Here is a 24,614-nt window from a genome sequence, read left to right on the forward strand (position 1 = left end):
AATTCATTGTTTTTTAATTGCTTGTTTTTATTTTTTTTATCTTTTATGATCTGCTTTTGGAAGATGGAATAAAGATTATTGATTGATTGGAATTGAGGCTATAACATGGAATTTTGTCACAGTAACAGATGTTTGACACTTGCTTTTTTGTATGTTGCAGCACATTTAATTTCACTGGGGTGTGTCTACATGTGTGCATATCAATTCACGATAGTAGTATTTTTTAAAAAGGACAAACACTTGTCATGGAGAGGAACATTAGATAGTGAATGGGTAATAACGACTTGAAACAAGCATCTGCAATGCAATAGGTCTCACTTCAGTTTACAAAAAAATAAATAAAAGGCATGGTCATTTACAATGCCAGTAGCTTAAATTCTCGCAAATATGAGACGTACTGTATTCCAAATGCTTGTTTAAAAGTGTATGTGGGGGGTCAAGGAAGTTTGCAAACAGAAAATAGCAGAAGGAAGTCAGACTGGGGGGTGTGGAGATGCAAAACAGAGTGAGGGTGTGGGGAAGCACAAATGACTACGCAAAAGGGGAAGGGGCATGGAGGGCATAGGGAAGCAAAGGATAGAGAAATGTGGCGGGTAGGGGGAGAAAGGCAAACAAAGCGAGAAGCAACGTTAAGCTGGGGGTGGATGCTCACCATTTATAGGTAATCTGAGCGGAGCAGCAAAGAGCACTGAGCTGCCTCTTTGGAACTGGAGAAATACTCAGTAAAGCGCTCCAATACCTTCCGGTCGGTTTGCACTTGCAGGAGAGTATGTCCAAACAGACATTTGCAATCAAAGAGTTTATTTCTTTTTTGGATCCATTTCACACAAGAACAAATTGAGAAAAGAAGGTAACAGCACTTTGTTGAAGTCATGGTTTTAAGCAAGTGAGCGGAGGAGCAAACCTAAACGGTGAGGGAGGATATAGCCTTACGGCTAGAGCAATCGACTTCGAAGCTAGGGAACCGGGTTCATGTCTCAGCAACAACGCTCAACATCCTGTGACTCTGGGCAAATCACTTAATCTCCCTGTGCCTAACAAAAATTAATGTGTCCATTTGTAACGAAAGTGGTGCTTGTGTAAAGCGCTCTGATAACCAATTTCTAGAGTTTAGTTTGCGTTATATAAAACTCTATTAAAAAAAGCATGTCCATGTTTAACAGATGTCTGTTCAGAAAGTAAACACACCAGACCTAGCAGAATTTACAGCACTCACCTTTGACCTCCCTAAAGGGATTGCTGAGTAGCCCCCTTCAGTCTCTCATGGCTCCCTAAGAGCTAGCCATTTACTATGAGTTAAATAAACAAGCCAGTGGTCACAACTGCGCATGAGAGGCGGCCCTTCTGCAGTAAGAGCAACGCATTAAAGAAAATATTGCTTACAGACTAAAGATGACAAACTGTAAAAACGAAGTAAAAGGGCCAGTCCTCATGGGCGGTTACAAATTAAGACAAGGTGGTAATAAGAAGGGACTAACAAGCCCAATAACGAATCAGAAGCCAGCATTTACAAAGGACAATGACACAAGCCAAAGACAAATATGGGCAGAGAGTGAGTGGAGCTTTAAGTACCTACTCCAATACAGCACAGCTCACAGAGCAGCGCATGCGCTGCCCAGGCTCGATTTAAAAATTATAGCACCAGAGCACAGAAAAATGGGACATCACCGATATAAGCTCATGAGAAGACGAACACTGGCGAAGCCAGTAGGTCTGACTTTCACGTGGTAAAGCCAAAACAAGGGCATTGCCAAACGCTATGGTGATGGTGTAATGGTGGTGGTGTTAATGGTAGTAATGGTGATTTTGGTAAGGGCTCACACTACAGTCCTGTCAAAAACATAAAAAGGCCTATTGCAGAAGAAAACAAAAAAGTGATTGGCATCTGTACGGTATATATTCAATACAAGTACGAATTAAAGAAATGAACGTGGCTGATGTATCACCTTCCCATGTAAAATAGTCACTTGTGTATTTGGGTGCAAGCGCCCCATGGGAAGCGGAATAATACACCAATCAACCAATAGTGAGGACCTACTTCTGGTAAAAAGCAAAATTCTACTTTATGTATAGTTTACCAGTTACTAGAGAGATGCGCCCTCAAGCCAGTCCTAATAAAAGGTTCTGCTGGACTGCAATGAGAAAAACATGACATCATAGCTTAACTGCAATTCGGAAATGACAGCATAACTATACTAAAATGAAAATAATTCCTTTACAGCCGGGCTTAAATGACATCAATAAAAGAAAGCAATAACGTATGGTAAGGTCACTGCACTATCCCGATTACAGTGCAACTCGATATCTGGCATTGTCTGGTGGTAATAGATGACTTGAAATACCAGGTGGAGGGTACACAAACCTGGTTAGTAAGACTATCATTGCCAAACCAGGGGACAGACGTATTAATCCAGTGGTCTCTGCTTTATCAAATTTACAATTCTAGGCAAAATCAAGTTATCTCACCGAGCTCGTCCCTTATCTGCCAAAACACCAAGGCACGCGTTGTCATATGCAAATGTTATGACATTAATCTACTTGGAAAGGAAAGAAATAGACAATTACCCGTAAAGAATGTGTAGCTGTTAATCACTGCCCGACATCTCACTAGAAGGCAGGAGGGTGGTTAAAAAAACAACACTCATAACCCGGGAGTCATTTTTATATTATGGGTATATTACAATACCCTCTTCTGTAGCTTAATGTCAACTGGAGATATCGGTGTAATGTAATTAAAGAAACAGCAACGAATTACAGAAACATTTCATAACGAAAGGGCATGACCTTGTGCTAAGAGGTACATTTTGAAACCAACTCTAAAGGGTCTTGACTTGTTTGCAAGGGTAGTAGCGTGCGTACCAAGGCTATTTGACAAGAAAAATACTCTCGATGGGCCCAACCGGTATCTAGGCCCCGGTGACATTTCACCTGCTGCACCAAGGGACCTACGCCCCTGTGGAAGGGCATAAAAGCACACGAGGGCAGGTAGTCCGAGCGAAGTCACAGTGAAAAGGATTTCCCAAGTTATCCTCAGCCCTTTATCCTCTAGATTTTGATTTGCTCAATTTATTCGCCCCTCTTGACAGAATATCAGGGTCCTAGCGTCACATACACATTTGTTAAAGTATAAACCCTCGCCTTCCTTACCACATTTATACTTCTGCACACCCTTCCTTTACTGCTTAATGTACAAAGAAGTGTACTTGATGTTCAGAAGAGTACATGAACACTGAGGAGGCCCAATACATGTGTGTGGCATTCAGAGCAAGACGTCATGAACATGTGGCAGCCAATAGCCATGGTGTGTGTTTACAATAGGCACATTGGGCACAAAGAAGATCACTTGGTCAGGCGCGCCACCACGGTCACGCACTGGGAAGCGTTTAAGGATCCAATGCTTTCTTAGAGTTGGAGTTCTTGTTTACCACAACAAAAACCCTTCGGCTTAAATGTCGAGGTCACAGGGGTTAGTGAATGGACAACAGCACTGGTGGATCGTGTTTCCGATGACTCCGAACGATCTAGTTATCTTAGACACACTACCACTTCTGGGTTACCATAAGCAGGGCTTTAAGTGGGATAAAAAAAACGGAGGGGGGGGTATCTCAAAAAAGGGGCATGATCAATATAATTATGAGCGTGGCTTAAAAGCACTTATGCTGAAAATCTATGCTTAGCATTGTGTGCTGCCCGAATGGTATTTTGCTACTTTTGTCGTTACGTCCAGATATATAATCCAACAGGTAAGATTACACATACAACAAACAAACAAGTACTATTGGCTTTGTCAATGGTTATGGGATGCGTAACATAAGTAAACACTAACAATGGCATCGTAGTATAGCATACTGAAAATGCTTCAGTTCTGAAATGGTGACTGTGAAAGTCCTAAAACGAGTCTCTCTGAAGTGCAGTGATATTGGTGCAGAGTTGGCATTCTTTTTCCCCTGAGGGTGAGGGTAAAAATGGAGAGCCCGATAGAAACCAGTCTTAGCACCTGCTTTTAGAATTGCCAGTGCTGAGCAAATACATCCCGTGAGTGGTGCATATGGCCCCTTCATGAATGAGCGGACCATTATATTAAAGCGGACTGTGTTGTAATAAAAATAAATACATAAAAAAATGCGTGCAGGACACACTGATGTCATGGAACATCATTAATAATTTAAATAAATACATTACTAAGAGCGCACAGCACACTGCAATCTCATGGAACATCATTAAAAACCAGCTGAAGCAGCCCATGTGGAGCCTCCAGTAAGAGAAACTAATTAAAGAAAACAGTGCTTACAGACTAAAGACGTATCGTGTAACAACCACAGTAAAAGGGCCAGTCACCATGGGAGGTTACAAAATAAGACAACGAAGGTACTAAAGAGGGACTAACAATCCTATATATGAAGCCAGCATTTACGAAAGGCAATGACACAAGTAAATGAAAAATGAGAGTGGGTGTGGGTTTAAATTTGTACTCCAATATAGTATGCCTTGCAGAGCAGCGCATGCGCACTGACCCTAGGCTCAACTTAAAAAGTTATTGGTCTAACCCCATGGCAATGATCATCTATACGTTTATACTTTTAACAATTGTGCACACAATTATATTTACCAGTCACGTACCCCTGGCAGGGCAAATCAGAAATGTTTATAATATGAAGAAATTGTCAAATATTAGAATAAGTAAGATGAAAGAGATAATTCTTATTGTATTTTGAATCAGTCTTCTCGATTTGCTTTTGTATCCATTCTATCTCCCAAATGATGATATATTGCAAGTCGCCTTGCATCACTGCTATTCCACATTCTAGGCTATGAGTTTTCTACAACGACTATGGATTCTCTGATTACTTTACAATATCTGCATTTTAGTGACGCTTTTCTCATGTTTGCCACAATGAACTGTCGTTAATTAGGGTATCTGAGTGAAGCTTTTCCCATGTTCAGAACAATGACAAGGTTTCTCATCAGTATGGATTTCATGACGTATTAACAGTGATTTCTTATCAGTGAAACTCATCCCACATTCTGTGCACTAATAGGGGTTTCCACCAGCGTGGGATATTTGATGTTTTAAGATTGCTTTCTTCTTAGTGAAGCCTCTCCCACATTCAGTACACCAATACGGTTTCTCCCCAATAGGGACTCGCTGATGCTTCAAAAAAATTGCTTTTCACACTGAAGCTTTTCCCACATTCTTTGCACTGTTAGGGTTTCTCAACAGTGTGGATTCTCCGATGCGCCGACAAACTGCTTTTCAAATTGAAGTTTTTCCCGCATTCTGTACACTGAAAGGGTTTCTCACCAGTGTGGATTATCTGATGCCTCAACAGCGTACCCTTCTGAGCAAAGCCTTTCCCGCATTCTGTACACTGAAAGGGTTTCTCACCAGTGTGGATTCTCTGATGATTCAACAGCGTATCCTTCTGCGTAAAGCTTTTCCCACATTCTGTACACTGATAAGGTTTCTTACCAGTGTGGATTCTCTGATGCCTCAACAAATGGCCTTTCACAGTAAAGCTCATCTCACATTCTGTGCACTGATAGGGTTTCTCACCAGTATGGATTCTCCGATGCGATACCAGTGTACCCTTCTCAGTGAATCTTTTCCCACATTCTGTGCAGTGGAACGGTTTTTCACCAGTGTGGACTCGCTGATGTTTCAACAATGCACTCTTGTTGTTTAATTTTTTTCCACATTCTGTGCAATGATAGCGGTTCTCAGCAGTATGGATTCTCTGATGTTCAAACAGTGCGACCTTCTGAGGGAACCTTTTTCCACATTCTGTACACTGAAACGGTTTGTCACACAAGTAGATTCTCTGATGCTTCAAAAGCACACCCTTCCTAGCAAAGCTTTTCCTGCATTCTGTACAGTGATAGGATTTCTCACCAGTATGGATCTCCTGATTGCTCAACAGCGTACACTTACAAGTATAGCGTTTCCCACATTCTGTACAATGATGGGGTTTCTCCCCAGTGTAGATTCTCTGATGCTTCAACAATGTGCTCTTCTCAGTACATCTTTTCCCGCTTTCTGTACACTGATAGGGCTTCTCACCAGTGTGGATTCTCTGATGCCTCAACAGCTTGCTCTTCAAACTGAACAAACTGAAGCTTTTCCTGCATTCTGTAAACTGAAATGGTTTCTCCTCAGTATGTATTCTCTGATGCATTAACAAATTGCTTTTCATAGTAAAGCTTTTCAAGCATTCTGTACACTGATAGGGTTTCTCACCAGCATGTATTCTCTGATGATCCAACAGTGTGACCTTCTGAGTGAACCTTTTTCCACATTCTGTGCAGTGGAAGGGTTTCTCTCCAGTATGGACTCTCTGGTGTATCAACAAACTGTATGCCTTAATGAAGCTTTTCCCACATTCCGTACACTGATAGGGTTTCTCGGCAGAATGGGTTGTCTGATGCATCATCGGTGTGCTGGTCTCACTGAAGCATTTCCTACTTTCTGTACAGTGATAGGGCTTCTAACCAGTATGGGTATTCTGATGAATGTACTTTATGCTATTCTAAGTGAAGATTTTCTTACATTTACACTCATAGGGTTCCTCACCAGTATACATTATCGTATGTATTACCAGTATGAACAACTTAGTAACTCATTTTCCACTTTCTGTACAGTCAGATGGTTTCTATTAAGCATAGATGATATGACAATAGTGATTTCTTCTCCGCAAAGTTTTTTCCACATTTATGACAATGAAAGGGGTTCTCTCCAGCACGGACTACCTGTTGCTTCATCAGTGTGCCATTGTCAGTGAAACTTTTCTCACATTCTGTACAATTATAGCGTTCATCACCTGTATGGACTCTGGTCTCTCAACAGCTTCTTTGGCTCAGTGGAGCTTTTCCCAAATTCTGTACACTGGTATGCCCGCCCTCAGTATGAATTATTTGATGCCTGTGTAGCAATGAACCATCAGTGCAGGTTTATCCACATTCTATATACAGCTAGATATTCTCAGTTGCAACCATTCTCGGATATTGCAACAGAAATGTTCTGGTGTCACCCTTTTCTCACACTCCTTACACTGGTATGACCTATCCTCAGGATATTCAGATTAACTGCTCTAATTTCACATTAGAATTACAATTGTTGAATTTCTCAGTGAAGCCTTTGTCCCATTCTGCACTAGTTTTGTTTCTCACTAGAATAGAACATCTGAGGTACTTATCATAGGTACAATTTCAGAGCAAAGGTTTTCCCACGCGGTATACTCAAAGAGATGATCTCTGGTGTGGATCTTTGTAAACTGTCCATATAGATGAGCTGTGCACGAGTTTTATCACACACTAGGTAGGCTAGTATTTCTCCCCTGAACAAACATCATAGGATGTGTATACAGGCCCAACCTCAAGCTGAAAGTTTTCTCAGACTCCACACACTTATACGATTGATCATCTGTGATACTGCCATGGGCTTTTGTTGTGCTGGGCTGCTGCAGGTCTCTTCAAGTTCCTTGATTCTGTGAATGAGAAATAAATCTCTGTCAGAGTGGGAATGAAATCAAGTGGCTGTTTTCATCAAAGAGAATATAAAAATAGCGAAAATGTATGAGGAAACGTGATTTTGAAGGGGAGCGGCACAGAAGGAGGGACAAGAAAAACAACGGGGTCTGCACTTGAGATATTAGGTTTAATGTCACAGAGCATAAATGTAAAGTACAGCTTTCTGATTGCAACTGGTGAACTAGTTGAACCAGTTGGTGCCTCTACCAATCAGATAAGAAATGGTCAGAAATGTGCAGTTTTGAAAAACGTGGTGCCCCTCAGACTTGACTCTGAATTGGTTGCTTGCCCAGCTACAGTACCGTACTCCGAAAACTGATCCGTAACTTCTAGGACTAGTAGAGTATGTGAACAGTACCTGCACTGACTCGGACTCCAAATACCAGATCACTTGAAGCGCCACTGGAACCGCCCTAGGACCTTATTGACTTTGTGAGGTAAACTTCCATAATGCAATTAATAATGGATTACTTCTCTGAGATAATTAGCAGTATTTAAATTCTAAGGAGAGGTTCCATACCATTTTGTAGTGTAGTTCCTATATTCCCAATAGGCTCTGCGCATTGGAATAATATATTCAGCAGGGTAGACGTAGGACTGAGGTTATCTAGGTCTCTACTGACTATATTAGACTTAAGGTTTGCCAGCTAGCTCAGAGGTCACTAGAAACTTTCTCTAATAAACGAGGAGTTTAACCTCCCTGTATAGACAAGAAGGGATTCGCTTCTGACAACCATAAAACATGACAACTTTGCTCTCCCTGAACAAGAGTGTATCTCTAGAGTCGTGTGAAAACATAAAGACAGCTATTTCACTCAGTCAAATGTGCGTACTTAGTTTCACCAGAATGCAGAGAAAAGAGAGATGGGCGTTTTCAATAAAAGGTGTTATTTATTGAGCAGTCTTCTTCCTCATACAAGAGAAATGAATTGCCACGATTGTAATACTCATGGTAAAGTAAAGTGCGTACAGTAAAGGTTTGGTCCCTCAATCTTCAAATATCCTCTGTGACTGTATCCCCCTGTTCTTGGTCCGACCATGCCCTTATTTCCTTTTCCATCTTCCACAACCGTGTATCCAAAGTCCCACACGCCAAAAATACCTGGGCGCGGAATTGGAACAGAGTCGACCTCCCTTCCTTGTCCTCCCTGCTTCGGAACTCTGCTCCGACTCTCTCTGGCCTTTCTTCCCACTCTCAAGCCAACGCTATTAACTCCTGGCTGACTGGAGGCTGCGACTCAGTGGCTCCCCTGCGTCGCATTTCCATCCGGCGACCTAAGGACTCCAACAGGTGGTTTAACGACCACCTAAAAGAACTAAAACTGTCCGCTCGACAGGCAGAGAGACGGTGGAGAAAAAACTATTGCCCCTCATTAAAAACCCGCTATCCGAAATCACTTGCCGATTATAAAACTGCAATTCTTTCTGCCAAAACCACCTATTTCTCTACAAAAATAATGGCAGCTGAAAACAAATCTAGAGAAATATTCGGCATAGTGAACGACCTGGCCTATTCTGATAGAGCCTCACCTCAAATCCCTCCATCCCAGTCACTATGCGACCAACTTAACATTTACTTCTTGGAGAAGATCGCCGCCATCAAGGCTAATATCCCCCCCCCTTCACCTGCCTTTGTGGATCCTTCCTTTCCCACTGTCCTTTGTCATCTTACCTCTATCCCTCCCCTTACTGAGGCTAGATTCCGGGAGATACTCCCCAAAGTAAAGTCGGGCTCTCCGGCAGACATCTGTCCGGCTCGAAACCTGCAACATATCTACTCCTCCTGCCCTGAATCCCCCATTACCTTCCTCAACAACTCCCTTGCGCAGGGAGTAGTGACCCCGGCGCTCAAAGCAGCCACTATAGTGCCCATTTTAAAAAAGCCTGGCGCTGACCCGTCTCTCTCAGCCAACTACCGCCCAATTTCCCTGCTGCCCTACCTGGGCAAGGTGCTGGAACGCCATGTCACCGCGGTTTTCAGCGCCCACGTAGAGGCTAATGGGGGACTGGCCTCCCGCCAGGCTGGCTTTCGCCCCAGGCACTCGACCGAATCAGTGGTGGTCTCGGTCTTGGATAACCTCAGGAAGGGTATGGACAATAACAATCATCAGGCGCTGGTACTCCTCGATCTCTCCGCCGCCTTTGACACGGTTGACCACACCATCTTACTGTCCCGTGTCAGGGCGGCTGGAATTGAGGGTTCAGCCCTGATTTGGCTTTCCTCCTTCCTGAGGGACCGCACTCAGGCGGTCCGGCTAGGAGACTTTACGACCACCCCACTTCCTGTCACTTGTGGTGTTCCCCAGGGCTCCTCTCTTTCGCCTTTATTATTTAACCTCTATATCTCTCCTCTTATTTTCGCTCTTCAGCAGCTGGAGGTCACCGTGTATAATTATGCCGACGACCTCCAGCTCATCTTTGACCTGTCCTCCTCTCCTCTCTCTGTCTCTAACTTTCAATCTACCTTGACTTTCATCAGGGACTGGATGAACCACAACCATCTTAAATTGAACCCGGACAAAACCGAGCTGGTTCTCACCGGTGGTTCGTCCAGTCCCTGGAATTCCCGCTTCTGGCCCTCTTCTTTCGGTCCCTCCCCCACCCCCTCAACCGCAGTTAAAACACTGGGGGTTAAAATCAATAACCAGCTCACCCTTCATTCACAAATCAGCACTGTTGTCTCCTCCTGCTTCCTCACCCTCCGAACTATCCGCACGGTCTCCCGTTTCTTTTCCCCACAAGCACTCAAGCTGATCATGGCCGCACTGGTGATATCGCGGCTAGATTATGCTAATGCCATCTACAACGGCATTCCAGCATACAGCCTGCGGAGACTCCAGATGGTCCAGAACCAGGCGGCCCGGCTGGTCTATGGTCTCCCACGTTATCATCACTCCACACCCCTCCTCAGGGAGCTTCATTGGCTCCCTGTTAAGGAACGTTCCCTGTTCAAGACCGGCTGCATGGTCTTCCAGGCCCGTCAAGGCACTGCCCCCGCTTTCATCTCTTCGCTAATAAGTGAATACGTCCCTACCAGAGAGCTCCGTTCTTCTTCCAAATCCCTCCTCCAAATCCCACGCTTCAAACGTAAAAAGTGGGGTGGAACCAACTTCGCTACCCTGGCCCCCACATTCTGGAACTCCCTCCCTGATCACCTCCGCTCTGCCACTCACTATCTTTCTTTCCGTAAAGATCTAAAAACGTTTCTTTTCAAACAGGCCTTTCCCGTGTAAATTCCCTTCTTGTCCACGACAGGTTTTACTTTGCCTCAGTTGTCCAACTCTCTATTAGCGCCAAGAAACCGTACGGTGCACGCTGCGCTTTATCAATATTTTAAATTAGAAATTAAATTAAAAGGAGGATTATAAAATAATACTGTAAAAGCATTGATATGGTTTCTTAGCCATATGATACTTTAAAATAGATCAAATATATACATTCCTAATACGTGGGAGGGAGTAAGTAAGTAGCAGTTTAAGTTAAGTTTGTTTTGCCAAGAATCTGACTCAAGAATTCTCTTTAAGGGTTTAGTCCGCTCCGTACCTGGGTAATAGAAAGCAGGAGGTCTGGTATCTCTCTCTCAGGACTCGATATCCCAGTAACCCGCAAGGGTAGGCTGGAAACGCCAGAGCTGGATTTTCTCGGCAGGAGAAAAGACAACGTCTTTCTCAGCGCGTCAAAAGAGGAGGGGCAGCGTCCGTGGGCTCTCGCATCAGCTGGGCTCTCGGGCAAGTAGATAGCTGCTCTGCTCCAGAATCACCACCGTGTGTTTGCTTAAGGCAACGTTGGTATATTTATACCTAAAAGGTGCCTGGGTTTGACGTAAGGTTGGACATAAGACGTCAATAAAGATGTCACTAAGAACTGGCCGTTCTTACAGTGCTTTACAGGAGTTCTAGGACGAAATCAAAACAAAGGCAAGGGGGATTTCCCAGGTTGCTGTAGGCTTGGTTTTGTTTAGGGAACTCGGTGTGCTTTCTAGGGGGCCGGAGGAGTAGCCTTGCGTAATGTGTCAGCATGTGCTACGACCAAATTATGGATATGATTATTATGCCGTTGTATAGATATTATTGATTATAACCGGACAAGGGCATATAATAGAAATATCGATTCTGGTTCCTAGATAAAAACACTACAATTTCAGCCCCACAATTTGCTTACACATGTTAGTTATCTCCCACAAAGCAGTGTTGTGAGGACATGTCATTCCATTTCAAAAATCCAATTAGAGATTTGCCGTAGAATCTTTCTCCTTTTGTACTCTGACTGGGTAAGGAAGCATAAATCAATACACAGAGAACAGACAACTGGTCTCTGGAGGAATATATTCTATATTTATAAACACACTACTAGTAAAAGACACACATCATTAAATCATGAATTACACGCACATACATGGGAGTACAAAACCAATCATTTGTGCTCCCAACACAGACGGCCTACCTCATCGTCCTGGCCATTCTACGGAGACTGTGATCCTGGCCGTTCTGGACACCTTGAGAGATGGAGCTGACAAGGGTACCTCCCAGGCCTTGGTATTATTAGATCTGTCGGCCGCCTTCGACACGGTGGATCATAACATCCTTCTCCACCGTGTCGAACAGGCCGGCATCCAGGGCCTGGCGTTGGCATGGGTCAAATCCTTCCTTACTGGGAGATCCCAGTCTCTCAGCCTAGGTACATTCAGGGCCCCTAGGGAGCACCTGCCTTGTGGGGTCCCCCAGGGCTCCTCTCCCCTCTTCTCTTTAATCTTTATCTTCGCCCCCTTCTTTTTTCTCTGAGGCAGTGGGACGTCACCGTCTTTAATTACGCGGACGACCTACAACTCATTTCCTCTCTAAACTCTCCCTCTGCTATTCCCACCTTCCAGGCAGTTATGTCCCATATCTTTCAGTGGATGTGTCAGAACCAGCTGAAATTGAACCCGGGAAAGACGGAGCTCCTCCTGCCGGGTAAGAGCGCCGTCCACTGGGGTCCACACTTTTGGCCGGCAGAGCTTGGCTCCCCTCCTACCCCGGTAGCTTCGGTGAAAAGCCTCGGGGTCACTATTGACGCTGGGCTCTCTCTCGGGCCGCAGGTGGGGACGGTGGTTTCCTCCTGCATGTTCCAGCTACGCAGGATTAGGAAGGTGGCCTACCTCCTTACCCCCGATGCCCTGCTACAGGTCATTATGGCCCTCGTTCTCTCCCGCCTGGATTTTTCGAATTCCATCTATCATGGTTTGCCCAAATGTTCCATCTACAGGCTGCAAATCATTCAAAACCAGGCGGCGAGATTGGCCCTCGGGATACCGAAGTGGCAGTCTGCCAAACCCCTCCTCGTCAAACTGCATTGGCTCCCTGTCAGCCTAAGGGCCGCCTTTAAGCTTGGCTGCCTCATTTTTAAGTCTCTCTCTGGTTCTTGCCCCGCTTTTCTGAAATCCCTCATCCAACCCTACTGTCCTTCACGCAATCTTAGATCACTTCACTTACATCTTTTGGTGGTCCCCTCCTTTAAACTCTGTAGATCTGGTGGTCGAAGATTCGCCGTCCTCGGCCCCAAACTCTGGAACTCTCTCCCTCTTCCAGTTAGGATCTCCGGTACTCTTATCCAATTCCGCAAATCACTAAAAACCTGGCTCTTTCCACAACCCAGCTAAACTCCCTCTGTTTCTTCTCAGCACCCCTTCAGCGCCATGATACCCACGGTGACAGTGCGCTTTATAAACACCCCCTTAACATAACATAACATAACAGAGCACACGCGTGATCCAAGACAGCCAATGCCTGGTGTGAGAAGTTAACCTGGTATGTGCTGATTAATTAAAGTGGGCACCTTGCACCAGTACAAACAACCCTTATGAAGATTTAAGAGGTCAAAGATAACCATAAAAAGCTATCCAAGTGGTAGCGGTGTAGAGCAGCCTTCGGGCTTCGTCTTGAAGGAATGCTAAGCATCTTGTTTTACAAGAATGCGACCTTAGAGTATTGGTTAAATGAAATGTGAACCACACAGTAGTAATGAAAATATGTATTTATTACATAACACTATCTAGTATGAGACAGTATCTCCTACATATATATATAATCACAAAGCGCACAATACTTAAGCCCAGAAATGATAGTCAATAGCACTAATAAACAGTAGGTTCCGGGGGGGACCAAACCATATACTAAAATAGTGGTATAAGAATCACGACTCGAGTCAAGACAGGGTCGATAGGACGTAGAATTGCTGGGACCACAAGGAACCACCCAAGGTGAGTAAGAAGGGACCCCACGGAGAACGGGTACAGTGTGGGAAGACAACAGCATGCTCCGCACAATTCTATGGGAAAGTCGCGGTTGACATTTCAAAGTTTAAAGACCCTTCTCAGTGGACTTCAAAGAACCCCCTTGGAAGTTAGGAGGTTGGAGAACCACCCCATCCGTGGATACAAAGGTATCCAAGTTACCTATCCCAGGGAAGCCGCGTCCATAGGTCTGAAGTGGCTTTGGAAACTGCTGTCGAACCCAATGGAGGAATTCGAAGAAGAGATGCAGCTGGAAGGAAGAAAAGTGTCTGTTGGAATCCAAAGGTGGATTCTTGCCGAAGAGTACATGAAAACAATGGTCCTAGACGGTTTCTAGTTCATTTTACTTCCGAACATTATTCATTAAGTCAAAATGTATATGTATGATACACATAGAAATCAAATTGCATCCTGTTCTGCAATTCATTCTCAATTAAATTAAATATACATCCTCAAAATGACACTAAAGCACCAAAGATAGCTCCAATAGCGACTGTTTAACCCGTTCCGTGCTGCCGTCGGCCATTGGCCAAAGGCAGAACTACCTCCCCAGTGTTGCCGCCGGCCAATGGCCGACGCGGCCCGCCCGTTTTGCGGAAGTGCCGCACTTCTGCAAAATCGCAGCCACCGTGGAGGTGTTAATTTCACAGTTATTATAACAGACCGCTGTAAATAATGCTTCAAAACAGAAAAAAGGGTTGCTACAAGGGGAGTTTGAAGAAGAGTGCTTATGAATTAGAACAGATGTATAGGGAGGGAAATCAAAAGGATACATTTAAACAATCAATTTCACTTAGTAATGTCCTTTGTAAACTGGTTGTGGTTTACAATAACACCATTCTCACAATTGAGCCTGTCTCTCATGGATTTACATGCGTTTGCTGGTTTCTGGTAGCGCACAGAGTTTATTCATCTGTGAAGAGGCAGGGTTAAGGTGAAGTTGGGTACAGGCCCACTGGGGGAGTGTCGACGTTTTGACCATGGCACAGGGAGGGTAATTTATATCCTCTGAAGCTGGTCTTCCTCAGGACGGGGGGGGGGGGAGAAGGAACAACCTATGATCAGGTGAAGTCGGATTACATCCCACAGTCGGCGGTCCACAGTAATTCAGCGGTGAAGTGAATTTATTAGAAGGCAGCAGTGTTGATCTAATTTCATTTGGCATTCAAGGTGCAGTCCGTGGGATCCGTGCTGTACTCCTCTGACTCGAGGAGTACAGCACAGATCCCCCGGACAGCGCCTTGAATGCCAAATGAAATGCCATGGATGACTTATTCCTTGGTGTTTGATTCGATCAACACTGCAGCCTTCAAATCAATCAACCAGTTTACTAAGGACATTGCTAAGTGAAATTGATGGTTTAAATTTATCCTTTAGATTTCCCTCCCTATACATCTGTTCTAATTCATGAGCACTCTTCTTCAAACTCCCCTTGGAGCAACCTTTTTTCTGTTTTGAAGCATTATTTACAATGATCTGTTATAATAACTGTGAAATTAAACAGTCACTATTGGAGCTATCTTTGGTGCTTGTGGGTCATTTTGAGGATATATATTTAATTGAATTGAGAATGAATTGGAGTACATTTAGGATGGAATTTGTTTATGTGTACCATGTATATAAATTTTGACTTAATGAATAACGTTCAGAAGTAAAATCAACTAGAAACAGGCTAGGGCCATTGTTTGCTATACCAAACATTACCCAGGTCTGTGGACTATTATGGGTCACCCCATTATTTCATAATGGAAGAGTACATGAAAGCAGAGGGGACAGAAGCTGGGTCACTCAGGGGTGACCAGGGGCTCCTTACAGGTGTGCCCACCGATGTCAGGTGTTTCAGGTGCGTTGATGGAGTCCTTGACTCTGCAGCTACGGGGACCAGGACAAGGACAACCAGGAGCCGGATATGAGCTGTCCCACGAAGGATGTAGAGTGCTGAGTTGTCAGTGTTTGGCAGGAGCACCAACAGGCCTTGAAAACAGAAATTGACGCAGGTCAAAGATGGTTACGGTTCGGACAAGCAAGGACCAGGGGACTCAACACAGCAAAGGAAGTCAGGGTAGGCCTGGAGCAACCAGGGGAGCCCAAGAAAAGCAAAGTTGACCCTCAAGTGGACTCACAGGCTGGAGGCACAAGAGTCGCAAGAGGACCTCAAGCGATTTCACCAAACAACAGCCGACGGAGCACTCAGTTGGAGGAGGCCAGAGTTCTTGGTAGAAAATGGTGCCAGTGGTTGGGGATACTCGGAGCCCAATGAACTTGTTCAGGAAACGCCAACAAGCACTTGTACCTGCAAATGTATGTGGTGCGCACCGGTTCGGGTATCGGAGCTCCCACAACGGATTCGGACCTCAAACTTGGTGAGAGGGCAGCTCTGACCTCGTGGTAGGTAAAAACCCACCTTCTGTGTTGCTGAGGCCTTCGGAGTCAATAGGAGTTCAGCGTCAGCAGACCTGACAGCAGTGTTGCAGTGCCTGCAAATGCAGGGAAATGACTACTTCACTCCAAGGGAGAAATCTTCGGTTGCTCTTGATGCTCCACAGGTCTTGCACGGATTCTGTATGGTGCATAGGAACAGATGATGCAGCAGACTGAGTGGGAGACAAAGTTGGGCCCAAACGAAGTCCAGCAAAGTCCAGAGTGTCCAGACGGTTTAAGTACAGTGGTTTCTAGTTCATTATCTTGTCCACGACGCATTTAGGGTCCTACAGCCAGGTGAGCCCTTTTGTACCCACGGAAGAAGGTTGGACAGGTTCAGGGGACCCTCCCAGGGGAGGGTCTGGACAGTGGGGAGGTTACTCCTATGTCTTTTTTCCAGTTTCGTGCCAGAGAGGAGTTATCGGCTACCAGGACTGGTTTGTACTTGACTTTGCAGAGGGGCACCAAATGTGCCCCTTATGCAGACTTTCGGTCGCTGTCAAGAACGCCCACCCAGCCTTAATACACTAAATCCTGTCTGGGAGGTGGTCACACCTCCCTGTGACAGGATGCCTATTGTTCTGCCTTCCCCTGCTCGAGCTTGACTCAGCAGTCGGAGGGCAGAAATGAGTCTGTGGGGAGCGGAGCTAGACAAGACGCAATATGACCGTGGTCCGAACATGCTCCGCAAGCCAGAATACAAATCTGGCAGGAATTATGACTAATTAGCAGTTTAAACCGCACTCCGATACACGCACCTTTCTGTTTAGCGACGGAGCTTCAGTTTGATGCCTTGAAGACTCAGCGAGGTTTGCCAGGTACGCAAGGAGACTGTGTGGCCTGTTTCGAGCTCCGAGGCCCTGGAGACGCGATTGGTGACATTGTCTCCCAATGTCACGGCATAGCGAGGTATTTAACCCGAGTGTACGCTGGCCCAGGTTGCAGGGCTTGCATGAGCGGCTACGCGGTGCTGCCAGCAAGATTGCTAATCTGCATAGGGAGAGGAGGCTGTGAGCTGCATTCGTCAAGTACAGAACGGGTGGTGACTGCCTCTGGGTCTGAGAAGACGCCGGAAACAGAAGGTGATCCCCGGCGAGGCCTGAACGAATCAGTGACAGCATATACAGATGCTGCGCATCTAGCAGAGAAACAAATTCAGAGACTTCTTGGAGGTACGGGGCGTGCAGCCTCTGGAACTTCTGGCGCTCGTTGCCAACTGGGATATACAATCTGAGGTGAACTGGGCACCTAAAAGCGGCAGGCCTTGCAGTGTCCACACCTGATATACCCTGACATGGTCTAAGTCACTATTGCCAACACAATAGATGGAGGTTCCCAGTCGGAATTTAGGATGTGGGCAGGTTGAGGGGAAAACAGTACAAAAAGAATTTTAAAAAAACCTGCCTTGTATTATTATGGTCCTTCTTGAGGATCCTTTAATTCAAAAGAGGGTGACGAACGGCAATATCAGAGCCACATACACATATGGATCATTAAGTTTCTTTATTAATATGTAATTTTACCAGAAACAGATTTTTTTGTATTTTTTAAGTTCAGGATTATTCATTTTAAATAGAAAACAAACATAGCATAGATAAAAATGTATACAATTTCAATACATATTATAAGGTCCCACACACATCGCATACAACATTCCCACTTCACATTCCTAATTTCTCCACTAACTAAACATACACATTCTTTCATACATCCATACACTGTATCTTTAAGGGTACATCAAATCCTGAGGACGCAATCAGTATGGACAATATTTGCGTAGACAGAAGGTAAAGAGCAGGGCAGACAAAAGGATGAACACGGTCATCTACTATAGATGTTACACTGCCACCAGCTCGAAAAAAGCCAACGCACGTTTCGGTGTATGGCCAGATAATGGTCGCACCTTCGTCAGGGCGAAGAGGTACCGCGGGGCGATGGACAACAACACTGGGAGCGTTGGTTTCTTTTTCTTTACTGAGAACACGGTTTCCAAGGGCTCAAAGAACTTTCACGAGCACAAAAGTGCTGCTGGGCGTTGTTTTGAGTATTCGTCTGATAAATCCACAAACACGTCTAACTTAAAAGTGTCAGGTATCAAGGGTCTAGTCCGCTCTATCGTTTTCTCTGTTTCAACCACTGCTGGCGGGTGTATAACGGGGTCCAACCGGTAATTCAGGATATAAAAATGAGAAGCGCTTCCACTGGAGCTCGTATCTTATCAGGGGTTCAGCCACTAGCAATAGATTACTGCGGTGACGAGAACCGGCAGATCGCGGTCTGAAGGATGTGTCGCGATCAGCAGGGATTCGAGGGCAGGTTTCCAACAGCTCCTTTCGCCACAGCGTCCGAGGACAGAACCGGCAAGACCGGCAGATCGGGGTCTCAAGGATATGCCGCGATCAACAGGGATTCGAGGGCATATTTGCAACAGCTCTATTCGCCACAATGCCCGAGGGATCCTCTAGAAGGACCATAATAATACAAGTCGGCAGTTTTTTTTTGATTCTTTAAGTTACTATTGCCAACTGAGTGAAGGGAGTAACTGCATGCGCTGGAAGTGCGAATTGTGTGAAGAGCTGATCTGCCCCTTACTCGCCTGCATTGTGTAAGCGACAAACACCTTGCTACACAAACTGGTGTGCCACAGGCCATTTTAGTGTTTTTTTTGCCCATGCTTACTCGCTCAAGGCAAAGGTGGAATTATGCCATAATTAGCACACAGACAATCGTCTTCCGGCATGGTCGCACAGGAGGCTGCTCCAAAAACAAGGAGCCATGCGATCCCTACCGCCCTCACTAGCCTGAACTTACAGAAGGGGGAATCGGCAGGTGGTGTCTTAGGATCTGAAAATGCAACCACTGCCTGAATAAAGTACCAAACAGAGGACTCGGACGGGCGTCATTGGCCCACCACACACCGTGCCCAGAATAAAACACACTTGACAATGAGGTGCAGAGGGATATCTCCCGCAACCATACCAGAAAGGGCAAGGTAGATAAAACACAGCCCAAGCTGCAATTTGAACGGCATAAATCAAAGAGCAAAGAGACCGGCGATACCCATGTACCGGTGGGGGAACTGCCCTAATCCTTGCAGCCATGCAAAAAAGCCTGTCCACTATTGACGACAAGATTGACTCCTTGTCTTACCGAATGGATTGAATGTCTGAGAGGCTAGATAAGCATGCAGAGCATCTTGGTATGGCTGACAGGCGAGTTAACGAGATCGAGGAAACGCAAACAGAGGCAGACTCGGTACATACAAGACAAAACCGAAGTCCTTGAAGCCAGGTCCAGAAGAAGCAATATTAGAATCACTGGCCTTCGAGAATCAACGCCCACGGGTAATATGGAGGCATTCATCGAGAGGATGCTGGTTACGAGGCTAGGCCGTGACACCTTTTCCAGTATGTTCGTCGTTGAGCGGGCTCACTTCTCTCTGGTGCCTAGACCTCTCCCGGGTGCAGCGCCACGCCCCATCGTAGCTAAGCTGCTAAACTATAGAGACCGAGATGCAGCATTTCGACAGGCAAAGGAAAAAAAAGACTTACAATATGAGGGATCGGTTATCTCATTATACCCGGACTTCACTATGAAAGTACAGGAGGCTAGGTGGCAATTTGCCCCCATTAAGACAAAACTAAGAGAACACAATCTGGAATATGCAAGGCTTTACCCAGACAGACTCGGTTTCACTAGCATGGCAAATCGAAGATATTTCTGGATCCAAAGTCCCTTCAGAAAGCCCTCACAGACTACCTGAAACCAGTAGCAAGAAATGAAGCAGAAAAACTATCTGAGGCAACGGGAGCACTCTTGATGAGAATGACTGGCAAGTAGAATTGTCGCGTCTTCACTAAGACAAGTTACAGAAACGTGGAGCTGGTGCTTACAGTGATGACTGCTGCCAAAGGGAACAAATCCTAGTTTTTAACAATGGGCAGGGCGCCATTATAATTTGTATTCCACTACCTCATGGGGTTTAGTACGGTTATACCTCAAATGATCTGGGTCTAGATGTGTGAAACTACTGACAGATGCCAGACTACATTATAGGCTGGGCAGGAGTGGGTGGTGTTAGTAAAACACATTGATATTATGTACTATTTTGCTGAATGCTAAAAGTCCAATATTGGCTTAGATGGCTTGAACAGATCCACACAGTAGTGAAGATTCAGGAGGAGAAAAAGGCAAAATGTGTCCTCGCGTGTTAGACACTAATATGGCAGATCTCCACTTTATTGAGTTGGGGCCGGGATCACGTTAATGGCAAGTTGGGCGCGACAAGTCGTGGGAGCGTGAAGGGGGTTTTGTGGATACGAGGGAATGCACACAATGTACATATAGACAGCAGTAACACCGATAGGGGAGGGATAACACAAGATAAGAGATGGGACCGAAAGACTGAAAAAATTGGCTTAGATATAGCAGGTGAGAATCGTCATAATGTCAGGGCAGAACAGAAAGATTCATTTTCTCACATGGAATGTCAGATGCCTCAATAACTTCAGAGAATTACGTAACGTACTTGTATATCTCACTAGACATGGTGTGGACATAACGCTCCTACAAGAGACTCACTTACCTATAGACAGCAAACTACTTACAGGCAGGCGGCTATACAGCAGTTTTGACACTTCTTGCTTTTCCACACATGCTAGAGGGGTCCTCACATGGATCAAATCAAGACTGCCATTACAACAGAAGATAGAGACAGACAAGGAGGGTAGATATATAATTTCTAGAGTTAGGAGACGTGGTATGGACATCATAGTCACTAAAACATGTGACCCAAATTATGACAATTCTCAATTTATCAGAGGCATACTGGATAGATTACAACGAAGCATCTCCCTCCCGCTAATATGAGGTGGTGATTTTAACTGCACCCTAGACCCAGAGCTAGATCGTTCGGGGGGCCCTGCCTGGTGCCCGTCTGCAACTGCCAAAACTATTACAGATACTATTTCTCAGTTGGACATGGTGGACGTATGGCGAGTGCACTCTGCAGGGAAAGAAGGCTTTAGGTTTAAATCTTTTTATTTGGCGGTTACACAAAAAAAACATTACTGTGATACATGCATGCTATCATGGGGTGTACATGCCCAGAGCAGCCACAGTGCTATTGAAATGAGTGATCAGCAATATGAACAACTGAACAGTGAACGAAAAAAGGAAACTTATACTACCCCCCTGCCTCCCCCACCCCTTCCCTCGTCCACTGAGTCATCTATGATCAGAAAGGAGGCCTATTCCGTGCCCGGTGGCTATGAGCCCTGGTCAGTTATGGTGTAAGGTTCATAAAGGCGTAAGAGGCATAGGTACCTTGGGCACGTTAATTCACAGAACTCTGAGACAAGAAGGGATATAAATGGTTGCCAAAGTTCCCCAAAGGCTGCACCCTTTCCTGCTAAGGTGAGGGCCATCTTCTCCAGCCCCAAGACATGCCACAAGCGTTGCAGCAAACCTGAGAGAGTAGGGATATGAGAGGTTCTCCAGTGGATCAGAAGGTTGGAAGGAAGGCTTTCACATTATTCTGCACCTCACAATCTGCACACAATAGATTATTGGTTTATTTCCAGAACTCTACTCAGTTGCGTCCGTGATTGTACGATACACCCACGTTCATATTGGGACCACTTTCCCATACAAATACTTATTGACAGTGTGCAGAGCAGGCTAACTCCTGTCACGTGGCGGTTCCCCCCATATACATTACTAGACACTGTTTTTAAAACTAAAATATCGGAAAGTATTGAAAGTTTCTTTGCAACCAATTTTGGCTCAGTCAGCAAGTTTGCTACTATATGGGAAGCCTTTAAAGTTTACATTCGGGCGATAGCTGTAGCAAACCAACCAAGAGTTCTTCAAGCGCTACGAGGGAGACTAGAAACGCTCGGAAAACGATTAATGGAGACACGAGGAACTAACGAGAGGGGAAGGTCTAAACAGCAAAGAACACAAAAAAAGTTAGAAGAATTCCATGAAGTCACGGACAGTGAGATTAAGCACATGGGAAAGTTTGCAACAGCATTGCAGTGTGGCAGAAGGGAGACCGCAGGATCTCAGGACTACACTCTGCGACGGGTGAGACACTTCGAGACCCGGCAGCCATAGCTGATAGATTTAGGCAATACTACCCTGAGCTGTATTGCTCCAAAGGGTCTACGGATAGCGCAGCCATATTAGAGTACCTTGAACATATTAAAAAGTCCAGTGGCTAGCAGATGTTCACAGGGAATACCTCATGAGACCCCTGGAATCATGGGAAATACTCACTGCTTTGATGACGATGTGATCAAGCAATACATCCGGACTAGACTGCCTCATTGTAGCCTTTTACAAGGAATTTAAGGACATCCTCCTGCCACACTTGCCTACCCTCTTCAGGAAAATGGGTGAGTGCAGGGAGATGCCTCGCTTTATGCAGGAAGCTATGATAGCGACACTTCTGAAACCAAATAAACCGGCTTATGAATTCTCATCGTACCGACCACTATCGCTCCTCAATGGCGATACTAAACTATTTGCCAAAGTATTGGCTAATCGCTTGTCCCCGCTGATCCCTCAACTGGCTGGTCCTGAGCAGGCTGGATTTGTTCCGGAGTGTACCCTGACATACAACTTACATACGGTATTCGGAGCGATACAACACACAAAACCAGATATAAAGGCAGCAGCGGTCATTCCTAGATGCAGAGAAGGCATTTGATACCGTAGAGTGGCCTTTTATGATAGAAGTATTAAGGAGGATGGGCTTAGTGGTAGGCTTCTTACAATTTGTAGCAGTATTATATCACACCCCTACTGCCAGAATCAGGGTAGGAGATTTGGTGACAGCTCGCTTAAAATTTCCAGAGACACTCAACAGGATTGCCCGTTATCCCTGTTACTTTACGCCTTAGTAGCCGAACCCCTGGACGGTGCCCTTATAGAATACCACAGGCTTAGAGGAATCAGGTTCCTTGGTTACAACTTGAGTCTTTCCACATATGCAGATGACACTCTCTTGTACATCGGAGACCCTGAGGCAAACCTCTCCCCAGTTCTGAGAGAGGTGGTGGGTTACGGGGAATTTTCAGGTGTTAAGATAAGTTGGACAAAATCTAACATTTTTCCATGGACGCCGGTCATGGAACCCATTGAGATGAACTGTCCTCTCACTTGGACTTTCTACTAGGTAAGATACCTGAGGATGCATGTGCACACGCCATCTTAAACGGTTTTCACAGAAAACTACGGGAAAGCTATTTCAAAATTGGAGGATGAGGTGGAGCACTGGAGTAGCTTACCGCTGTCGCCTCTAGGCTGTGTTTCCTTGATAAAAATGGTAGTGCTACCTAGATTTTTATTCTTATTCCTCAATATACCCATGGCCCTTCCCTCACATTTCTTTAAGACTGTTAAGTCACTATTGGTTAAACTGGTATGGGCTGGTAAGCAGCCGCATGCTCAGTGGAACGTTCTCACCCTCCCTTACTCCATGGGAGGACTAGCGGCCCCAGATTTAGAGCTCTAGTATAGGGGGGCACAATGTATGCATGCCTACCACTGGATGCATCAGGACGACACCCTCCCACACCTAAAAATCTGAAGGGTGGCAGCCAGACCTGCTCCACTCCAGAGATTGTTTAAAGCTCCGACTAGGAGAACAGGTATATTGGACTCTATTAATGCCGCAATACACGCTTGGCACAATCTACTAAAGAGACAGGCGAGTACAATTTTGTACTCACCTCTGACACAGCTGGAGTGGTGCCATTGGATACTAATCTGTGGAGAAAACGAGGTAGTAGTGGCACTGGGTACGCTCCGGATAACTAAAATAGGTGAATTGTTGCATGATGGCGTGACTCGTAAGAGGGCAGAGACTGAAGCAGAAGGGCATAACGAGAAGCCATTAGCGAGTTTGCACCACTAAAGGGTAACGCATGCCCTGCGAGAACTACTTGGGGAGGATATGTTTGAGCCTCCAAAGTTTGCCCCTTTATCGTTTGTCCTGCGAGCACAGTTTACCAATAAATTAGTGTCTATACTCTATGGTATGATGCAAGAGGAACGTAAACATGCATATACCAAGACGAGACTGGCATGACAAAACGACCTAGGAGTGACTCTGGGTGACGACACATGGCGTTATTGCTGTGAATCTACGTAAAGCATCTCCCTGAATGGTAGATACAGACTTATACAGTTTAAATATCTAAATAGAATATAATATACCCCGGAGAGACTCCATAGATACAAGCTACAGGACACAGCTGAATGTGAGCGACGTAGTACAAACCTGGCAGGATGTATGCAGCTAATTTCTGGAGGAATATTTTATGTTATGAAACTTACATTATAAGATTCGCCCTTCCCCCGGACCCACTACTGGCACTCCTGGGGCACTCTA

At 45.3% G+C, this 24,614-nt stretch overlaps 1 protein-coding gene across 1 annotated transcript in view; it reads right to left on the reverse strand.

Moving 5' to 3' along the window:
- Positions 1 to 24: 24 nt before the first annotated feature.
- The window catches only part of LOC144828370 (uncharacterized), a 105,551-nt gene continuing 80,961 nt past the window's right edge, over positions 25 to 24,614 (reverse strand). Inside the window, exon 2 of the mRNA XM_078686482.1 lies at positions 25 to 7,481. Within this exon, the coding sequence (XP_078542608.1) occupies positions 5,205 to 6,428 (1,224 nt within the window). The 5' untranslated portion in view covers positions 6,429 to 7,481 and the 3' untranslated portion in view covers positions 25 to 5,204. The remainder of the gene's footprint in view (positions 7,482 to 24,614) is intronic.

Source organism: Lissotriton helveticus, chromosome 4_1, assembly GCF_964261635.1.
Source record: "Lissotriton helveticus chromosome 4_1, aLisHel1.1, whole genome shotgun sequence".
Lineage (NCBI taxonomy): Eukaryota > Metazoa > Chordata > Amphibia > Caudata > Salamandridae > Lissotriton > Lissotriton helveticus.